We start from the raw sequence: 17,890 nt of genomic DNA, 5'->3' as shown, positions 1-17,890 counted from the left end.
TGACTGTCGTACTCCGTCTTGCGGTAGATCTTCTCGGCTATAGTATATCCTTCTTCCTGCTCGAGGTATCCCCATTCTTTTCCGAGGTGAAATGAGCGTGGTGCTGCATCCCAGCGCCACGCTCCCGATACGACACCGCAGGCAAGGTCTTGGCCCGGAACACCCAGAGTCGCTAAGCTTTGAATCGATAGCACCAGATATTCATCCAGCTTCGCACACGGGCAAATCACGGACATGATCCTTTCAATTTGGCGGAGCACAACCGTTACTAAGACAGCGAACTTGATTTATTCATGCAGTGTCACAGGGTAAATACAACAATGAAAACTGAAGTGATGAACGCACGAGCCGCGGGGAAAGGAGTGATATAAATTCCCGAAGTTCGGGATCTCATTTCCATGTCCTTCGGGTCCTTGGGCTTCTGCTGATATGCCGAAAATTTGATTCCTCTTGCTTGATCGGCGGCGGGTCGAATACACTTTTATCAAATCACAATTCATCTTGGCGACGAGCTTCTGAGTTGTGATAGTTTACAAGCAATTACGCAAAAGGCTGGCTTCATGCACTCTGGTGATATTCTGCCCTTTCGGTGATAGTGGATTTCTGTAAAGTCTTCATCACGTGTTACGTCGTCATTACCGCTGGGAGCTGCAAAGTGAGCTAAGACCCCAGGGTTACAGTGATAAAAACCGACACATCAATTTCCTCAAGCGAGAGGCAAATCGACAGAGGGCATAGGCGCATGACCTGCGCGAACGGGCTGTCAGATTAACGAGTGACGTAGGTGGTCCTCGAGGGTGGTTGGAGGGTAGTCGAGAACACTGTAGTGGCTGACGTTCGTGTGCGTTGAGTCTTTCAAAAATTTAGTAGATAATAATGGTAATTACGAAAGTGGATGCTCACGCCCTCGCGGCGATCGAGATAGTTGTGAGGTTACGGGAAATGTAGCAGAGAACTGCAAGGAGATCGCCAGGTATACTGTGAATGTAACGATGGAACAAAGAAACGTGCGTCTGAGTCAAGTGGATTACGAGGCTCATCGTCCCGAATAGAACAATCTTGCAAAGGTAGCGACGGAAAGCGGGTTGCAGTGGATGTGTGGCGGGCTGCTGATAGGTGAGATCTGAATGTGATTACGACGCACAGCACGGGGCATGGCGCTAGAACGCGAGAATGGCATTAGTAGAGTAGTGCAGATAAGTCGGGAATCACCTACGTGGAGTAGACACTGTTCTTTTTGTGTAGGCCACATGCTAGTAAAGACGTTAGGCGGAATGTCGTATATGTGGATCTTAGCATCCCAGTTCGGAGAGTAAGCCAGTTAGTAAAAGAACAAGAGAAGTGATGTTGACTCACGAGGCGAGTCGCCACTGGATCCGCTAGCGGGGAGAGCACTATCAAATAAAAGGGCTAGTCGACCACAGGGGAGCTCCTACAGTTTTCATCATTGACACATCGACCTGGTAGATTAGATCGCAGTGGGGTTGATGTCCACATTCAAGTTAAATGTGGCTGTTATGTTTGTGTCTGGCGCTCTTAGTACTGTCGTTTTCAGTGCACTCATACATCCAATGTTTGCGATTAGATATCCCATACCTAAAAGGTGCCTTCAGGTGTGGGATATCGAATCACAGACTGAGAGGTTTCACGTTTGACTTGACTGATCTTCTACGAGGCTGCGGTGAGAATCAGTCACTGCGGCTGACTAAAGTGGAAGGTCCTATACAGGCTTACTTAAGCATCGCCAAAAGCGGAGGAAGTGCGCTGCCAGTGGACGAGGGTACTAGGCCGCCTACTAGTAGTGGAAGATGGAACTTTGTAGACGAAAGGACTGTAAGTTTTTCACTAGAGGACCGTTAATGTTCCAGTCTGAACCCATATTTCATCTCTTTTTTTTTTTTTTTTTAAATAGAGTCACGGTAGCCGCGCTATTTCCGAACTTCTCCGCAGTGTTATATAGTATATTGAATAGGATTCACCACTAACTACCATCCTTAATTTTCGGAGGTCGTTGACTGCAATGGCGGGCCCCATGACCCGCTGCAGCTCGGTGGTTCAACAGTATAGACTCTACATTTCACATCATTGTGGTTAATCAGTCTACTGCCAATGACACGGCCTCGCTCATTCAGACCATCGTCTCTGCAGTCCATAGCGGACCCTTGGCTTAACGGTATATCTAGTAGATGAGCTTGAGGGCTATTTGCAGCAAGAATAACCAAGTCCCACTGCAATGGTGGATCCATAATCAAAAGACATATCCAAATTTGCACCGCATGGTACTTGTATTCCTGGTAGGTTGTGCACCATTGCTCTCACTAGCATCACAACTTATGTGTTACACACCATAGCTACCTTGTCGAACATGTATTTTCACAAGGCTGGCACCTTCTATGCTTTACTCGAAACCTCTTGTCTCCTTCGTCAACCCGTGCATTCCTCTGTCTTGGTTCATAGCACCGCTGGGGTCTGGTAGCGCCCAAGGACCTTACTAAGATCTCTGAAGAAGAGAAAACGAGAGGACGAGAGCGTTATCCCCTACACAGTTTACAATTTCTTGTTTGTGTACCCGCGGGTAAATGCAACAACGCGGGTAAGCTGCTATCCGTGGGTAAATGCAACAACGCAGGTAAGCTGCTATCCGCGGCTTAGTATGGGTAGTGGGGTTAGGGTGCGGTGTTGATCTTCTGACCGTGGGTATACCTGTGCTATACCTATCCCCCAAACCTATCTGTTACGCTCGACGTCTCCTATGACACGTGTAATCAAAGATACAAGTCTTAGTTCGATGTTGCACAAGTAAAGCAGTAGATTGCAGGCCCTGGTCTGCGTAGGTCAAGTTAAAGAATACAAGCGTATGAAAGAGGGTTTAAGTAATGAATGGAAAATATGTTAAAGCGGAGCTTGAATATATTTTAGCAAATCAGAAAAGGAGAAAGGAGAATCGTACGATAGAACATTATAGAATGTAATGGAATGATTAGATAATGTGGGAAAAAGAGTAGAACTGTAACATTACCCCCGTTTTAAGGGTAGTAAGCACTGATTACTAAATAAAATGTCAAAGGTGTTGTGCTTGTTTATAAGAAAGAAGAATTTCGGAAGCGTTACCTAGTTGCCTTTCTGTCATCCATTTGTTCTCGGAACTCGGGAATCCTTTCCATTTCACATGGTAATAGCGTCTAGATGCTGTGCCTCGATGACCAATAATAGCTTCGATTTCTTGCTCTTCTTCTCTGTCAATGACGTCAGGAGGTGGAGCGACAAAGTTAGGACCGTGGGTGTCGTTCTCTTTATAAGGAGATAAAAGGGCGGCGTGGAATACAGGATGGATACGCCATTGTGCAGGTAGGTTTAATTTATAGGTGATTGGGGAAAGTACTTCGGAGATGACAAAGGGTCCTTCACGTTTTGGCGCAAGTTTCCGATTGGGATATCCTAGGTGAAGGTTTTTGGCTTCGAGCCATACTTTGTCGCCTTTAGAGAATGGTACAAATTTAGATGTGATTCGTTGACACATGGTGTTCCTAGATAGTTTGTGGGCAGCTAGCGCTTCGTCACGTGCTTTGTTAAGCATAAAGAGTCGTTGTTCGATATTAGGATTATCGGTCTTTGGATGAGAATCGGGGAGGTGTTTAGGGTGATATCCCATCATGAGATAGAAGGGGGAAGCATTATGGGCGGAGTGATGATGAGAATTGTGTACGAATTCTGCAAGGGGTAATATGGGAGCCCACCCGGTCTGGTCGTTGGCACAAAAGATCCGGAGGTAGACTTCGAGTTCTTGATTGACTCGTTCGGTCTCTCCATCACTTTGAGGGTGAAATGCGGTGGAAAGGGAATTCTTGTAACCGAGTAGTCTTCCGAGTTCGATCTGGAATCTAGAGGCAAACTGAGGTCCGCGGTCAGAGATAATTTTATTGTATAGTCCATATCGTGAGAAAACTTTAGAGAAGAAAATGTTTGCTATGCCTTCGGCGTCAATAGTTTTGTGACAAGGGGTGAAAATTACCCCCTTCGAAAGGCCATGGTCTACCACGACCATGATGCTATCAAAGCCGTCAGAAGGGGGGAGGTCGGTAATGAGATCGACCGAACAATGGGTGAAAGGTCTTGTAGAGATGGGTGCGGGTATAGGAAAGAGTGGAGGTGACGATGGGTGTGTGTTGACTTTATTCTGTTGGCAAATACTGCATCCGTCAATGTAGTTCTTTACGAACGTGGAGAGTCCGGGCCACCAGTAATCTCGTGAGAGAAGTTCCTGGGTTTTATAGCATCCGGGGTGTCCTGCCGTAGGGGAATCATGATGTAGGGAAGTGATCTCCTTTCGGAGTTCGCTGGGGGGTACGTAAGTGAGTCCTTTATAGATAAGGATTCCGCCGTCCAGTTTCCAGTCGGAAAGGGTGGAACGGAGTGGAGGTGGTATGGAGGGATCGGAAAGCGCTTGTAACGCTGTGTGTACTACTGGGTCAACAGCAGAGGAAATAATAAGTCTGTCCGTAAGAGAAGTGTCAATGGTTTTAACGAAGAGTGAGTCAGGAAGGAGTTGGATAGCTAGATTGTCCTTTTCGACGTTATCGTCAGGAAGGTGATCCGATCTACAGGATAATAAGTCAGGTATGATAAGGTCTTTACCCGGTACGTGTTCTATATGTAAGTTGAATTGAGAAAGGAAAGTTTGCCAGCGTGCTTGGCGTCTGTTCAAATCTTGTACATCTCTGAAATATTGGAGGTTTTTATGGTCAGTTTGTACAAGGACAGGAAAAGGGGATCCTAGGAGATGATGTCGCCAGGCTTTTAAGGCTCTGACAATCGCTAGGAGTTCTCTGTCATAGATTTGATAATTTCGTTCAGCCGGGTTAAAAGATTGTGATAGGAAAGAACATGGTAACCAATTTCCGTTAGAGTCTTTTTGAAGGAGTACTGCTCCGGTTGCATATAGAGAGGCGTCAGTGGCGATGGAGAACGGGGATACTTTGTTCGGAATCTGTAAGATAGGGGATGACGTAAATATGGACTTTAGTTTTTGGAAAGCGTTTTCGCACTCGGAAGTCCATAAAAATACTTCGTCTTTCTTGGTTAGATCGATCAAAGGTCTGGCGATAGATGAATAATCGGCGATAAACCGTCTGTAAAAGTTAGCGAAGCCGAGGAATGATCGGACTTCTTTGACTTTTGTAGGAGTCTTCCATTCAGATATACCTTTGAGTTTAGCGGGGTCCATGGCTAGGGAACCCAGTTTAATGATCATACCGAGGTATTCGATTTCTTGTACATTGAAAGTGCATTTTTTGGGTTTGAGGTGGAGGAGGTTATCATGTAATCTTTGAAGTACTCTGTGTGTCCGTTCTTGATGTGTGGCAAAGTCGTTAGAAAATATCAGTATATCGTCCATATAAATGATTATCCATCCTTCTTGGATCATGTCTCCGAATATTTCATTCATCATCGACTGGAAGGTGGCGGGTGAATTGCACATGCCAAAGAACATTACCGTTGGTTCGAATAGTCCTCGTGACGTCGCGAATGCAGCTTTCCATTGGTCAGATTTTCTCATACGTACGTTGTTGTATCCCCATCTAATATCCATTTTGGTGAAAATCTTCGCATCGCGTAGTTTATCTATCAAGTCGGGTATGAGTGGTAATGGATAATTGTTCTTAACCGTGTGTTCGTTGAGATATCTATAATCTTGGCAGGGTCGGAGAGATCCGTCTTTCTTGCCGACGAAGAAGAAGGGAGATGATTGTGGTGATTCGGAGTGGATAATGGTGCCTTTCGCTAGGTGTTCATCGATAAATTCGTTCATGGCTTTTTCTTCTGCGGGATTAAGTGGGTAAATTTTGCACTTGCGCGATGAAAATGTTTCCTTGAGATCGATTTTATGGTCAAACTTGTGTTCTGGGGGAAGGGTTCCGTTAGCTACATCACCAAATACATCTTTATACTTTTGGAACTCTTTTGGGACGAGTTCTTCAAAGGTTTTCTTTGGTTTCGCGAATTCTTGTGCGAGGGTTTGCGACAAGTTTTCAGTTTTCCTTACCAGTGTGCTGTGTGCCGAGTAATACCTATGGTCAAAGGGGATGTGTTCGTTAGTGAGGGGAGTATCGAAGTCAATACTTTCGTAAACTCCGACGACGTGGTCTCCTTTGCAATAAGCTATTAGGAGATCGTCTTTGTCGAGAACGAGGTGTTCGTCTTCATCAATGTCTGTTTCGGTGTCAAGAAGGTCAGGGAGGTCGTTAGTGTGATAATCGGAGGAAGTAGGAAGGGTTTCTTGGGCAGGGTCCCATTCGTCTTCTAATTCTTCTGATGCGTCATAAAAGACGTCTTCTTCTTCTATTTCTTCAATAGAGGTTTTGATGCTTCGTTCGCGAAGGTGTATTTCGTCCGCAGTCCAATCTATATCAGGGTTTTCTTTCTTTAGCCAGGAGATTCCCAGAATAGCGTCTTCCCCTCCCAAGGAGGTAATAAGGAAGTGTGTTTTCATGGGAATTCCTCGTACAGAGAAGGATAGATTACAGTACCGTGTGATTTGTCCATCTTTGTTGAGCGTACCATCCACATTTCGTACGGGTATGGGTTTATCGAGTTCATGAAATTTGATAGAGTTCCTTCTGACAAATTGCCAGTCGATGAACTCCCCTTCGGCGCCTGAGTCTATCAGGGCGGCTGCTTCGGCGGTTTTATCGGATCTAGTTGAGCTAATGGTGAGTGGAATATGCATGTTACGACTTGGATGGTATCTGTTGGCGATGCTCAAACAGAGCTTGTGTCGTCAACGGTCGAGGACGTCCTTGGGCTAGCCCAAGGTTAGGGGTCTTACTTGGTGAGGCTTCGGCAAGTAAGATTTGACACCTATGTCCAAATCGGGTAGCTTATGTCAAGCGGGTGCGAGACGATAAGCTATATCGGCCAAGGCTTACGACACCCAAAGGTTAATCGTAAGATCGTCGTTAATTAGAAGGACAGAAGTCCGACTAGTTAACAGGGGCTTTGCTCGTCGACGAAATCAATGAGTAAAGATCGAGACTATAGGCTTATCCGCGAAGAGCAGATAAGAAGATAGAATATAGACTGCTGGCGAGGCAGAAAGGATCACTCTGGTGAGAGTAGGAGGTCAAGAACCAAGTAGATTCAAGTTAGGGAATATAGTACATGGTAGCGAGTTTATATAGAGGACAGGAGAAGTATTAGTGGGTGATAACTCGTACTACCAAGAGAAGCAATCGGTAAAGGGTATAACCAAAAAAGGAAAGCACGTTCGCATTGAGACACAGGCGAGGCAGAACGTGCTGGATAAGAAAGTGAGTCAAAAGTTGAAATAAGAAGTGAAACGCGCAGGGGCACGGTCGTGCAGCTGCAGAGCTATCTATAGGTCGCATGTGCGACTGCGCACTAAGTCAGAGGTCAGGAAAGGGAAGAGGGCAAAGGGGATGCGTTGTGCATCATCTCATAGGTTACCGTCCAGACGGTAAGGGCAAGGGGACTGTCCACAGGATCAGTCAGGTGGTGGAACGGAGCATGGGTATGCTTCGTCAGCGAAAGGATCCGGCCAGATGTACTGGCTCTGCTGAAGCGACAGGTAGAGAGCGAAGGGGAATGCGAGGATGACGAGGATGACAAGGGTAAGGTCAGGGTAAGGGTATGACGCGAGGGCTGATATGAGGAGGATTAGGAGAAAAATGGTAGGGGCCCAAGCATCTAGATGTTCTTGTAACAATGCATAGATTTTACATCGCCAATAGATTGTACTAAGGGTCCTATTCTAGAAGTTTCTGACGCCGGTGCAGAACTTCTTTCTAAAAATCCTCCTCATCTTTCTCTTTTGCTTTGCCTTTCTTGGCTTGACGAGCCTTAAACTCCTTCCATTCTAGGAATTCCTGATATTCTGAATCGGAAGCAGAGTTAGTTTCGGTTCTTCTAGCAGAAGTAACCTTTGGATGGTTCGGGCAGTCTTTGATAAGGCCCTTCTGGCCGCATTTGAAGCAGAGGCTGTGTCACAACCCAATAACGAATTAACGCTGGGCGGAGACTAGGACTCAGACTAAGGTTATCACAACAAGAAAAAGGATTGAGCAGGTACGTCTTGGATTGCTACAGTGTAGATACAAGACGTACCTGCTCAATCCTTTTTCTTGTTGTGATAACCTTAGTCTGAGTCCTAGTCTCCGCCCAGCGTTAATTCGTTATTGGGTTGTGATAGGCTGTTCTTGCGCCTAAGTTCACGTTCTTGTGGCGTGAGATAAGTCTTCTTCACTCTTTTCTCACCATCATCATCTTCTCCTGCCTCCATTCTATCAATATCCATAGCATAAGGGTCACGTTGCTTGGTAAAAGTAGGAGGATTGACGAGGGTCCTCCTTACTTCGACATTGAGGGCTTTTTCAAGCCATGCTTCGATGGTGGTGGGAATGGTTTCGAAGGCGAGTATGGTGTTTACAATCTCGCGTTTCAGGCTGTTCCTAAAGAACATGATGCTGGTGGCTTCTTCTTCGATGCTGGTATCGATGTAGATGGTGTGGAATAAGGATGCGTAAGCGGCTACGCTACCGGTTTGCTTAAGGGTGGAGATGCGGCGAATCGCGGTCATGGCCACGTTCTTTGGGAAGAAGGTGGCTTTAAATTTCGCTTGGAGTGCATCGAAGGTGGAGTAAACTCTGGCTGCTTACATCTGTTTTAAATGGCCTTCAGCCCATTTAGAAGCCTCACCCTTCTGCATACGTGAGAGAAAGAAGATGATTTTCTTCTTGTTGTTGTTGTATACTTCGTCATTCATATCAAAATAGGCCTGCATCTGCAGGGCCCATCCTTGTGCGAGTCGGGTGTCACCGTTAAAGATGACGGGGGCAACTCCAATTTCTTTGGCCATCGTGGGTTCTGGTTCTTCGGGAGGTGGTTGTTCTGGTTCTATGGGAGATGGTTGTTCTGGTTCTATGGGAGATGGTTGTTCGGTGCTAGAGGATGAGTCTGAGTCAGATTGGTCTTCTGGGATTCTTTCGTAGCCGTTGGTCCAAAAGTTCCAACGGTGGTCTCTGGGTGCATTTCTTTCGTGTAGATCTGCCCACTCGGCGATCGTATATTCTACTCCACCATCTGGCTTGGTGAGGGTGTTCTTAACAACATTCCAGGCAAATCCTGGAGGTGGTGGAGTGTTGGGGTTCGTGGTGTCTAGGTCTGGGCGGCTATTCTAGAGAATGCCACATGTAAAGATTAACTTGACCTTTTGTTATGCTCGACATCTCCTATGACGCGTGTAATCAAAGATACAAGTCTTAGTTCAATGTTGCACAAGTAAAGCAGTAGATTGCAGGCCCTGGTCTGCGTAGGTCAAGTTAAAGAATACAAGTGTATGAAAGAGGGTTTAAGTAATGAATGGAAAATATGTTAAAGCGGAGCTTGAATATATTTTAGCGAATCAGAAAAGGAGAAAGGAGAATCGTACGATAGAACATTATAGAATGTAATGGAATGATTAGATAATGTGGGAAAAAGAGTAGAACTGTAACACTACTATCCCGTAACGCTCTATTCGTGACGGTCCACAATTTCGTGAGTCACACTCAGGTCACGAATAGTAACGGACAGTCACACTGCCGAATCTACAGTCCGCTCGGCAGACGTTAGAATCTTCGTGATTCGTGATTCGGGATTCGTGAACTTCAACAGTGATTGATTAGGACGCTACTTATAAGTCTGTGAGCTACAGTATGTACCGAAAAATTATATAGAACTAAATGCAATCATTAATGATGTGTAAAATATTGCTGAGGGAATGTATGTGGATGTGGGTATTGATGCATACTAGTAGATGGATTATGAAGTCCGTGACTCGGACTCGGATGCGCGGGTTGAGCAAAAAAATATGGTGGATGTGGTAAGATTCCGTGGCTTGTGAGTAGAAATAGACTTCTTGTGACGAGCGAGGTAACGACGATGCCAATGCTTTCCGGGAACCCTTCCACTAATCTCGTTGACCCGGGCACGTAAATCACGAGGGTGCACAGGGCGTGCGGCACCAGATTCATGAGCCAGCCAGTCCTTGACAGCTTCCTCTTCCGATGGCTGGAGGAGTTGCTGTGACTTGGCAAAATCCCTGCGAGACATATGTAGACCCTTGCTCCGGTCGTTAAGAGTCTGCCGTGCGACCTGTACAATAAAATTAGCACTGCAGGAACTCGAAAAATACACAATCATACCTTTTGTGCCCTTGCAGCTACTGTAATATTCTTGTAAGTGCCATTTGTGACACCCATGAGTGCAGCCTGGATCCTGGACTCGTACTCGGGGTCAGTAGACGCCGCCAGCTTGCCTCGGTGACGTCCCATGGCATAGCGATTGAGCCCAGCTCAGCGCTCGCTACTTGCTCACGCGCTCACGGATTGCAGCTGCAATGAAACACGCTGTTAAATTCAATGTCCGACGTCGGCAGCCTCGGCAGGTGACACTGAAATCGTGATTTTGGCTGCTGTCACGCTGAAAACACGATCTCCACCATTTCTCAACAGATTTGTTTCGTTCCACTTGGAATATGCTAGTATATAGTATATAGAATATACTGAGTGAAGTAGCTAAGTAATTACATTGAAGTTGAGTGCTGCAGACAAAAATCACGAAATTGTGGACCGTCACGAATAGAGCGTAAGGGATAGTATCCAGCTGGTTGCACTGAGTCGACTTCATATTTAAACGCCAATAGTATGTATGCCCTATCCGTCGCTCATTTGGTCTCCATGTCCACAAATTTTCACAGTGATGAAACTGCAAAGCAGCCTCTCGAAAGTATCTCGAAACCAGTCAAAAACGCTGGAAATACCAGCCTTGTCGACCCCTCGGATGTGCTTGATTTTCCAGAAGGCGGTTTTACTGCTTGGGGCACGGTGTTGGGCGCGTAAGTGCTTCTGTCGACCTATCGATCACTGCATACTCACTTTCGACCGCGACCGGTAAGTTCATTAATCCAGTTTTGTGGTTTGGGGTAAATTCGACTTCGCATTTATGGGCTCAAACTTCTAACGCGTTCCAGATATGCCAACGCTTACGGTGTCTTCCAGGGCAAGCATATTTATGGATCATCTCACGTGGGTTAACTGACAACCATGATATGCAGATTTCTACACTCAAACATACCTAACCAATTCCACACCAGCTGCAATCGCGTCAGTAAGCTCTAGATCTACTTAGACCATTTCTTGGCTGGTATTGTTTCTCACCTCTCCCACGATATAGCTGGATAGGAAGTGTTAATGTGCTCTTGATAATATCAGGTGGTGTCCTGTCAGGATGGATGATCGACCGAGGCGCATTGTATGTGCGCCTGAAGTTTGTATAGAGCCGTCCCTGATCATACGTTCTCAGTTACCCTCTGATGAAAATCGGCTGTCTCCTTCAATGCCTCTTCCTTTTTATATTGTCCCTAGCGAAACCAGATGGTTATTATCAAGCAAGTTTCCTCTTTGTTAGTGCGCCGCTTCATTGACCATATTGCGCATGTAGATATTCCTTTCCCAAGGTGTCGGTTTCGGTATCGCAATAGGCCTTACGAATGTTCCTTCCGTCGCCGTGATATCGCAACACTTCCAGCGACGCAGAGCTGTTGCGATGGGAATTGTCGTTGCGGGGGGGTCACTGGGTGCAATCTTGCACCCCATCGTGCTCAACAATCTTATCAATGGGGGGCTCGGCTTTGCGGACGGTGTCCGTGCAAGTGCGGCGCTGAATGCTGGTCTACTTTTCATCGCAAACCTCCTGATGCGAACAAGGCTTCCATCGCAACCAAAGGCCGTTAGGTACACCCGCATCTTGCAAAACTCGTCGAGAGATGGTGCTTACATCTGTGCTTGTGTAGCGTGCGTAAGCTTTACAATAGTCGGTGGTATGACATTAAACTTGGCTTCCACCGCTTAGGATGGCTGCTTTCGAATTCGGATACTTCTTTGAAGTCTTTTACCTCCAGTTAGATTCCACCTTGCATGGTCTAGACCAAGGATTTTCGTTTTATTCAGTGCGTGTCGAAAACTACTTGAATAATCCAAAACCACTTATCCTACTTATCACCCTGACAGCTCACAATCCTCAATTCTGGTTCTTTCATCGGAAAAGTTATCGCAGGTGTTGTCTCTTCCTACGTGGGCATCCCAAACACAGTCATTGGCTCTTCATTAATATCATCTGCTGTACTATTTGCAATGATTGGCTTGCACTCGGTGGCCAGTGTGGCTGTGATAGCTGTAAGCTATGGGTTTTTTTCCGGAGGAGGTGCGTAGATTCACGATGTTCTTCTGACATTTACCAAGTGTCTACCCCAGTTGCAGCAATCATGGGTCCACTGATATCGTATCTGACTCCTGAACTCTCACATACTGGGTAACCGCTGTACCACACCGCCTGTAAATTTCTCTGACATCGCTCAAGCGCACGAATGGGAATAGCGTTTGCAATAGCTAGTAAGTCTGGGTCTGTATTTGGTAACACACTGAATCTTGACACGTATTCACAGGCATTGGATCACTCACGGGTGCGGTGCGCCATTTATGTTTTGTCGGCAATCACTCAAGCTCAGCTCAGGTGCACCGATCTGTGGGGCTTTTCTGACATCGCATTACATCTGGTGGAAGGCTGCTGTCTTTGCTGGGGTGAGTGAACTATGTCAAGCTGTGCTTTTGGTTTTTGGCTAATACGCTTTCTAGAGCGTCGCCACTGGCGGCTTTATCATGTTCGTGTCCATGCAAGTCGTCTTGAAGATGCGTCAAAAGGCTTCAAGTGTTTCCTCCAAGGAAGCTGGTGTCTGATTGCGTCACCCCAAAGTGTATGTAAAGCCATTCGCGTTGTATGTATGCGATAGAATTTCTAGATTTATATACCGCAACAAATAACGTTAAGACGCGGTGCTCTGCGCGCTGTCCTGAGGAATAGCACACTTGAGAAGGAAGAGTTATGGTATGAATAGCCAATAGAAGTGGTGTTTTTTTTTTAGCTTGCGCTTGTATCCGGATGGCGCATGATTTGATTCCACATACTGAAACGACTAGGAGTGGTTGTAAAATGGAGTTGTATGGTATGAACATACGTTCGCGTACGTGAGGATGATAAAGCTACGATATCAATGTTTCTGAGTGGAGATGAGACACATTACGATAAGACACGATGAAAGTAGATATCAAGTCTCAAGTATACAACTTAAACTACATGTGTTTTAGTTTACATTCAGTACGGATTCCGTATGACATAGAGGATTGTAGGGACTACTAGTAGTACACCTCCCTGAACCAATCCACGCATATTTTGCTTCTTAACTGCTTGCTGCGATAGTCTCTTTCCCTTGTCTTTCATTCGCTCCTTTTCTAATTCCACACGAAGTCCCTCACCTGTTTCTTGAACCACATTTCCTCTTCGGATCGAAGAGGTTGTGCCCCATGCACATGAAGGACCCTAAGCGGACGCACAGTGTCTTCCAGCTCCTCGCCGTCCTTCCCTGAATTCTCTTGCCCTCCAGCTTGCCTCTGGCGGCTGCTGACCATTTCCTTCAGTATCATCAAGGGTAACTCTATAACGAAATCACCCTTCGCTACGAGTCTGAGCGTGGTGACACGGGGCCACAGTGAGCAATTACGGCGAGCGAAAGGTGCACCGAGGAAATACAGGATGATCTTGATGCAGGAAGGGTGGCTGTTCGTGATGGTCACAGTATCACCATTCCACGGGCGTGTTTTTGACACCCATCGCAAGCCACGTGTAGCAGCGCACCCATCCAACTCCAACGAATTTGAGGGGGGTAACGATAGGCAACGAAGTTCATGGATAGAATCGCAATCCCGGAGAACGATGGTTTGACAATCACCATCGAACGCAGTCAAAACGTCTCCGATGCATGTACGTAGAATGACTTTGTCTGCCCGGATTGTGATGCTGTAGGCTCCAGCATAGGCGACGTAAAACTGCAGGTCGTCGAGAATGAGGCAAGGTATTCGCAGCGGCATTGCCTCCAAGGTTTGAGAAATCGCCATGGATGTCGGTCTATTGATCGGGGAGCCGCCGTAAATGGTCAATACTTCAATATGTTGCATGTTATTCTTCAGCCATTCGTGAGGAAGGTAATAAGCCATAGTATTCTTGTCGACGTAAAGGGACCTAAGGGTGGGACACTCCAGTTTCAAACGCGATACCGGGTAAGCGAAACAACCAAAAGCTCTGATATCTGTCAATCGTAAACGATCGAGCTGAGGCGCACATCCCAATAACATTCCGGAATCTCTGTATTCATCGAGGACGCCAGTTATTGTGAGGCTCTTGAGTCGTTGAAGATGCGATGAAATGAGGGATAAGGGAAAACGTCTGCTTAGAGCTCCCTTGACGTTGATTATAAAATGGACTGGGTAACTCCCCGTCTTCTCCAGCTGGAGATTAACCCATTGGTCATCCAGGAATGGTGCCCAAAATATCCGAGTCCACAGCTCCGGCGTAGAGGATACAATGTTTCGCCAGTGTTTGCACACCAATGCCATGTTATGAGGGAACGGCAAGCTCCTTGCCAGCACCTTGTTCATGTTTTCGGGGGTCTCCGTCATGTCATCTTCGACCGTACTTTCAAGTACGATCTTGAGGATGCTGCACACAGTCTCTGGGGAAGCGAATGAAAGGAGCAGCGTGTCATTTTGACATTGACAACTGGTAACAGTAAAATCCTAATGAGATGAGGACAGAAATCAAGCACAGACTTACCTCTCCTGAATCTACCAAGTTGCTAAGTATTCCTCAGGGGCTTTGTCAAGTGTCACCGAGCGTAAGTATATATGTGCGTGCACAAATAAAGCCAAATACTCTCGGTGGCACAGTACCATCGTGAAAAATTCGACCTAGACACTTCCCTGTGACGGCGCTTGAGTATTAAGAGGGCGTGTGTGAGAAGCTGAGAGCTGCAATGAGCGGGAAATGTAAATGTAAAAAATCCGAGTGATATTGAAGTCTAGCGAGATATTGCTATAGATTGAAATTACAAAATCGTTGCTATATGCCGTTCCAATGAATGACCCAAGTATATCTTCATATGATGAGTCTTGCAGAGATCAGCGCAATAATACCATGACCACCTATTGACCTATCGTTGTGACGCAATCTTGAAAAGGGCTCTGAGGGCGCCTCCTCCCCGCAATACTATGCGGTCCGCCTTATCTTCGCCCATTGTTGCATGGAAGACTAGCCGCGCGACCACCTCGCCCTGTAGTATAGTCATAATCATTTTTTTCACAGATTAAAGTGCAAACAACTCACCAACTCCACTATGAGCGCGACCACAATCAGCCTTCGAGGAACCGGTGAGAACGAGTAATTCAACTTTAACACAGTAGTAGATCTCACCAAATAACTATCCACGTTATCCGTTCCATTGCATTGTTGTTTAAGTGATCATGTATAGCATCGAGCTGCAAACAGAAACGAAAAACCATCAGTTGCTTCTCAAGTCCAACTGCAATGAAACACCCACAAATTCGCTCGCCATTCCGAGTTTCTCGTTCAGTACTTGTACGCGTTCATCGATTTCCATGTATTCTCGTACAGCTTCATACAGCCCTCCCAAACTTGCCTCGCTCCAGAACAACTCTGGAACGTCCAAGACATTGCTCACGAGATTTACATCACGTCTGAGCTTGAACAGCTTGCCTGTGAGCCTCATCGCATCACGTCGCTTGAGATTGATGGCACCAGAAAATGCGAGCTGCCGTGGTATCGATACGGTACTAGGGGATGAAAGCACGGAAGAGGCGACAGACTCGTAGTGTGCGAGGAGCGTAGACTGGGCAAGGGCATGCGCAACGGACAGTTTGAGCAGATGGGAAGGTGATTTGAAAGCTACGATGTTTTAGTGGAGCTCACAAGACACGGTTTGAAAAACGCACTAAAGAAATCATGGTATATGCGAGGGTATGAAATCGTTGGGTCATGCTAGACAGACAACGTCAGATGAGGAGCAGCAGAGATCACAGGATAATGACATACCGCAAAATGACATTCCTCGATCTCCCAATCATCTTCTTTCATTGGTCGTTTCAAAATGCCTGCGTTACTGATGTCCTCGACAATAGCCCGTTCTTGCCCTTCGTCAAGTCCAAAGAAAACAGCAACGCCATAAGCAAAGAAGACCACTTCTGCGATACGGTCTTCTTCTTTTACCTCAACTTGCTCATGTCTCTCGTCCTCTGCTTTGAATTCCTGACTTCCCTCGTTTGCACCATGCCATTCGCCCTCACCCTCTTCAGCATAGTCCATTTCCCCTTCGGCCTCAGATTCCACATCAGGACGAGGTGGGGGTCGGTGAGATTCCGTATGGGATCCAGACGTCATGTATCCGTCCGAAGTCCGTGGTACGTCTTCCTGAGGGATAAAGTATGAACCTTGATAACCATTTTCCTCAGCTTCAGCAAGGCGTCTCTGGAGAGACTTGGCTTCCGTGATAGGAGCTGCGGAGGAACGGACGTTGGTGTTAGGCCCATATCCAGGAAGGAGCGGCAGGTGATACATCTATGATACCAGTTAGGGCAAAATTACATGATGTAGGTCAGGAACAATGATGAACAAGTAAATGAAGAACACGAGACTCACAACGTACATCGCCTCGTCAAATACTCTTGGTGTGACATTATGCTCCCTCTTCAAAAAGCTCGCGAGTAACTTCATCCTCAGTTCTTCAGCAATACAATATGCTGTGATTCTCTTGTACCCTGCTCGCTTTCTCTGTTCCTTGCTCATACGCTCGCCAGCTGACTTGTATTCACGAATTACGCCGGTATCTGTCTCGTAGCCGAGGATATCATCGGAAACAGCTGTTGGTAGAGGTTTTGTTTGTGGTGCAGAGGGTAGAAGGACAAGCTTTTGTGTTGTCTTGGAAGAACGTTGAGCTTTCTGACCGGTAGTGGCGAGCCCCGAAATAGAGGTGCGTCGAGGTGCTGGCGCGCGTGGTGTAATAAGGCCATGCGCTGGACGTGGACGGTAGCGTACTGCAGGTGGAAGACTAGGTGTACGTAGCGGGCGGGAACCGGACATGGTCGTTCAGGTCAATTTATGTAAAGTTTCCCCACCCAGAGCGTGGGTCCTTGCGACCATTAATCCACTCAAATTGACAATTAAATGTTCAAGCTCTGCTTACTACTTAGTGCTAGCCCTACCATCCTACACGCTAGCTATCCCAACGCCTTCTTACTGCTCGACGCGTAACCATGCTTCCCTGGGCCTCTGCAGCAAGCATCATTTGTTGACGAGCTATAGCGAAAACTCAACTCAAGTATGAGAAGATCATACAATGACGCTACGCGATACCATGGAATGAACACGTGGAGACCATGTGGCTATTTGCGTTCGGGTAGAAGTGGGGCAGCGTCAGGTAAGTGGATACCAGATTCAACCACAACGTCTATTGGAGCACAGACGCGCGATACGTCCGAGCACGAGACAAGACATGCTTTACCAAGTTCCGGCCCGGGAGAAGCTGTCATCTCTATCGGTGTCGGTTTTTGTCTGGTTGGACACCTTCACATTTGATACTTAACCTCAGTGTTGCTTATCAAGTCCTACTGAGACTTTATCAACCCACAAGCGCGTTATGCTGACAATAAATGACAGTGTTACGTTCGCTGGTGAGTTTCCCATGATTGACCCCGTAGTATTAACTGAGTCGGTTGTAGGTTGCATCGACCCTGGATGTCGCGAACAAGTGTGTTGCGATCAACTTGGAGGAAAGATCTTGCATACAGGCGGCTCATAGTATGCATGTGCTTTTGTTCTGTTCCGCGCTGCATTCCAAATTTCCAATTGCTTGGATAAATGGAACTACGAGTCATAATACCTGCCACCTTTCCATTACTCGGCGATTCAAGCACTTCCAATCTGCGAATAA

General features: G+C 46.6%; 5 protein-coding genes across 5 annotated transcripts; 2 read left to right on the top strand and 3 right to left on the bottom strand.

The window, feature by feature from the left end:
• Positions 1 to 2,258: 2,258 nt before the first annotated feature.
• Positions 2,259 to 2,457, top strand: EDB93DRAFT_1056013 (uncharacterized protein; the record flags this gene model as incomplete). Its single annotated transcript, XM_041444757.1, has 2 exons — positions 2,259 to 2,285; positions 2,323 to 2,457. Coding segments are annotated over 2 exons (162 nt in total), but the record flags the coding sequence as incomplete, so codon positions are not given.
• Positions 2,458 to 8,668: 6,211 nt separating this feature from the next.
• EDB93DRAFT_1078802 (uncharacterized protein) lies at positions 8,669 to 8,872 on the bottom strand (the record flags this gene model as incomplete). The annotated part of the gene is made up of 1 exon (XM_041445408.1): positions 8,669 to 8,872. The coding sequence occupies one exon, from the start codon at positions 8,870 to 8,872 to the stop codon at positions 8,669 to 8,671; it is 204 nt and encodes a 67-aa protein (XP_041311149.1).
• A 1,861-nt stretch (positions 8,873 to 10,733) lies between these two features.
• Positions 10,734 to 12,677, top strand: EDB93DRAFT_1238701 (major facilitator superfamily domain-containing protein; the record flags this gene model as incomplete). The annotated part of the gene is made up of 13 exons (XM_041451553.1): positions 10,734 to 10,782; positions 10,858 to 10,891; positions 10,952 to 10,978; positions 11,027 to 11,055; positions 11,111 to 11,159; positions 11,230 to 11,307; positions 11,359 to 11,443; positions 11,497 to 11,849; positions 11,908 to 12,004; positions 12,066 to 12,258; positions 12,309 to 12,366; positions 12,415 to 12,446; positions 12,568 to 12,677. 13 exons carry the CDS (start codon positions 10,734 to 10,736, stop codon positions 12,675 to 12,677), a joined length of 1,194 nt encoding a protein of 397 aa, XP_041311148.1.
• A 585-nt stretch (positions 12,678 to 13,262) lies between these two features.
• Positions 13,263 to 14,791, bottom strand: EDB93DRAFT_868539 (uncharacterized protein). The gene is made up of 2 exons (XM_041457758.1): positions 14,722 to 14,791; positions 13,263 to 14,667 (listed from the first exon to the last, which is right to left on the bottom strand). The coding sequence occupies exon 2, from the start codon at positions 14,565 to 14,567 to the stop codon at positions 13,344 to 13,346; it is 1,224 nt and encodes a 407-aa protein (XP_041311147.1). The 5' UTR covers positions 14,568 to 14,667; positions 14,722 to 14,791; the 3' UTR covers positions 13,263 to 13,343.
• A 306-nt stretch (positions 14,792 to 15,097) lies between these two features.
• On the bottom strand, positions 15,098 to 17,040 carry EDB93DRAFT_1079203 (uncharacterized protein; the record flags this gene model as incomplete). The annotated part of the gene is made up of 7 exons (XM_041445440.1): positions 15,098 to 15,217; positions 15,271 to 15,301; positions 15,358 to 15,422; positions 15,485 to 15,849; positions 15,897 to 15,942; positions 15,997 to 16,518; positions 16,600 to 17,040. 7 exons carry the CDS (start codon positions 17,038 to 17,040, stop codon positions 15,098 to 15,100), a joined length of 1,590 nt encoding a protein of 529 aa, XP_041311146.1.
• Positions 17,041 to 17,890: the final 850 nt, after the last annotated feature.

Source organism: Suillus bovinus (assembly GCF_016758785.1).
Source record: "Suillus bovinus strain UH-Sbo-P2 chromosome Unknown EDB93scaffold_8, whole genome shotgun sequence".
Taxonomy (NCBI): Eukaryota; Fungi; Basidiomycota; class Agaricomycetes; order Boletales; family Suillaceae; genus Suillus; species Suillus bovinus.
The sequence above is the reverse complement of the archived record's forward strand: the minus strand, read 5'-3'. Positions and strand labels throughout refer to the sequence as shown.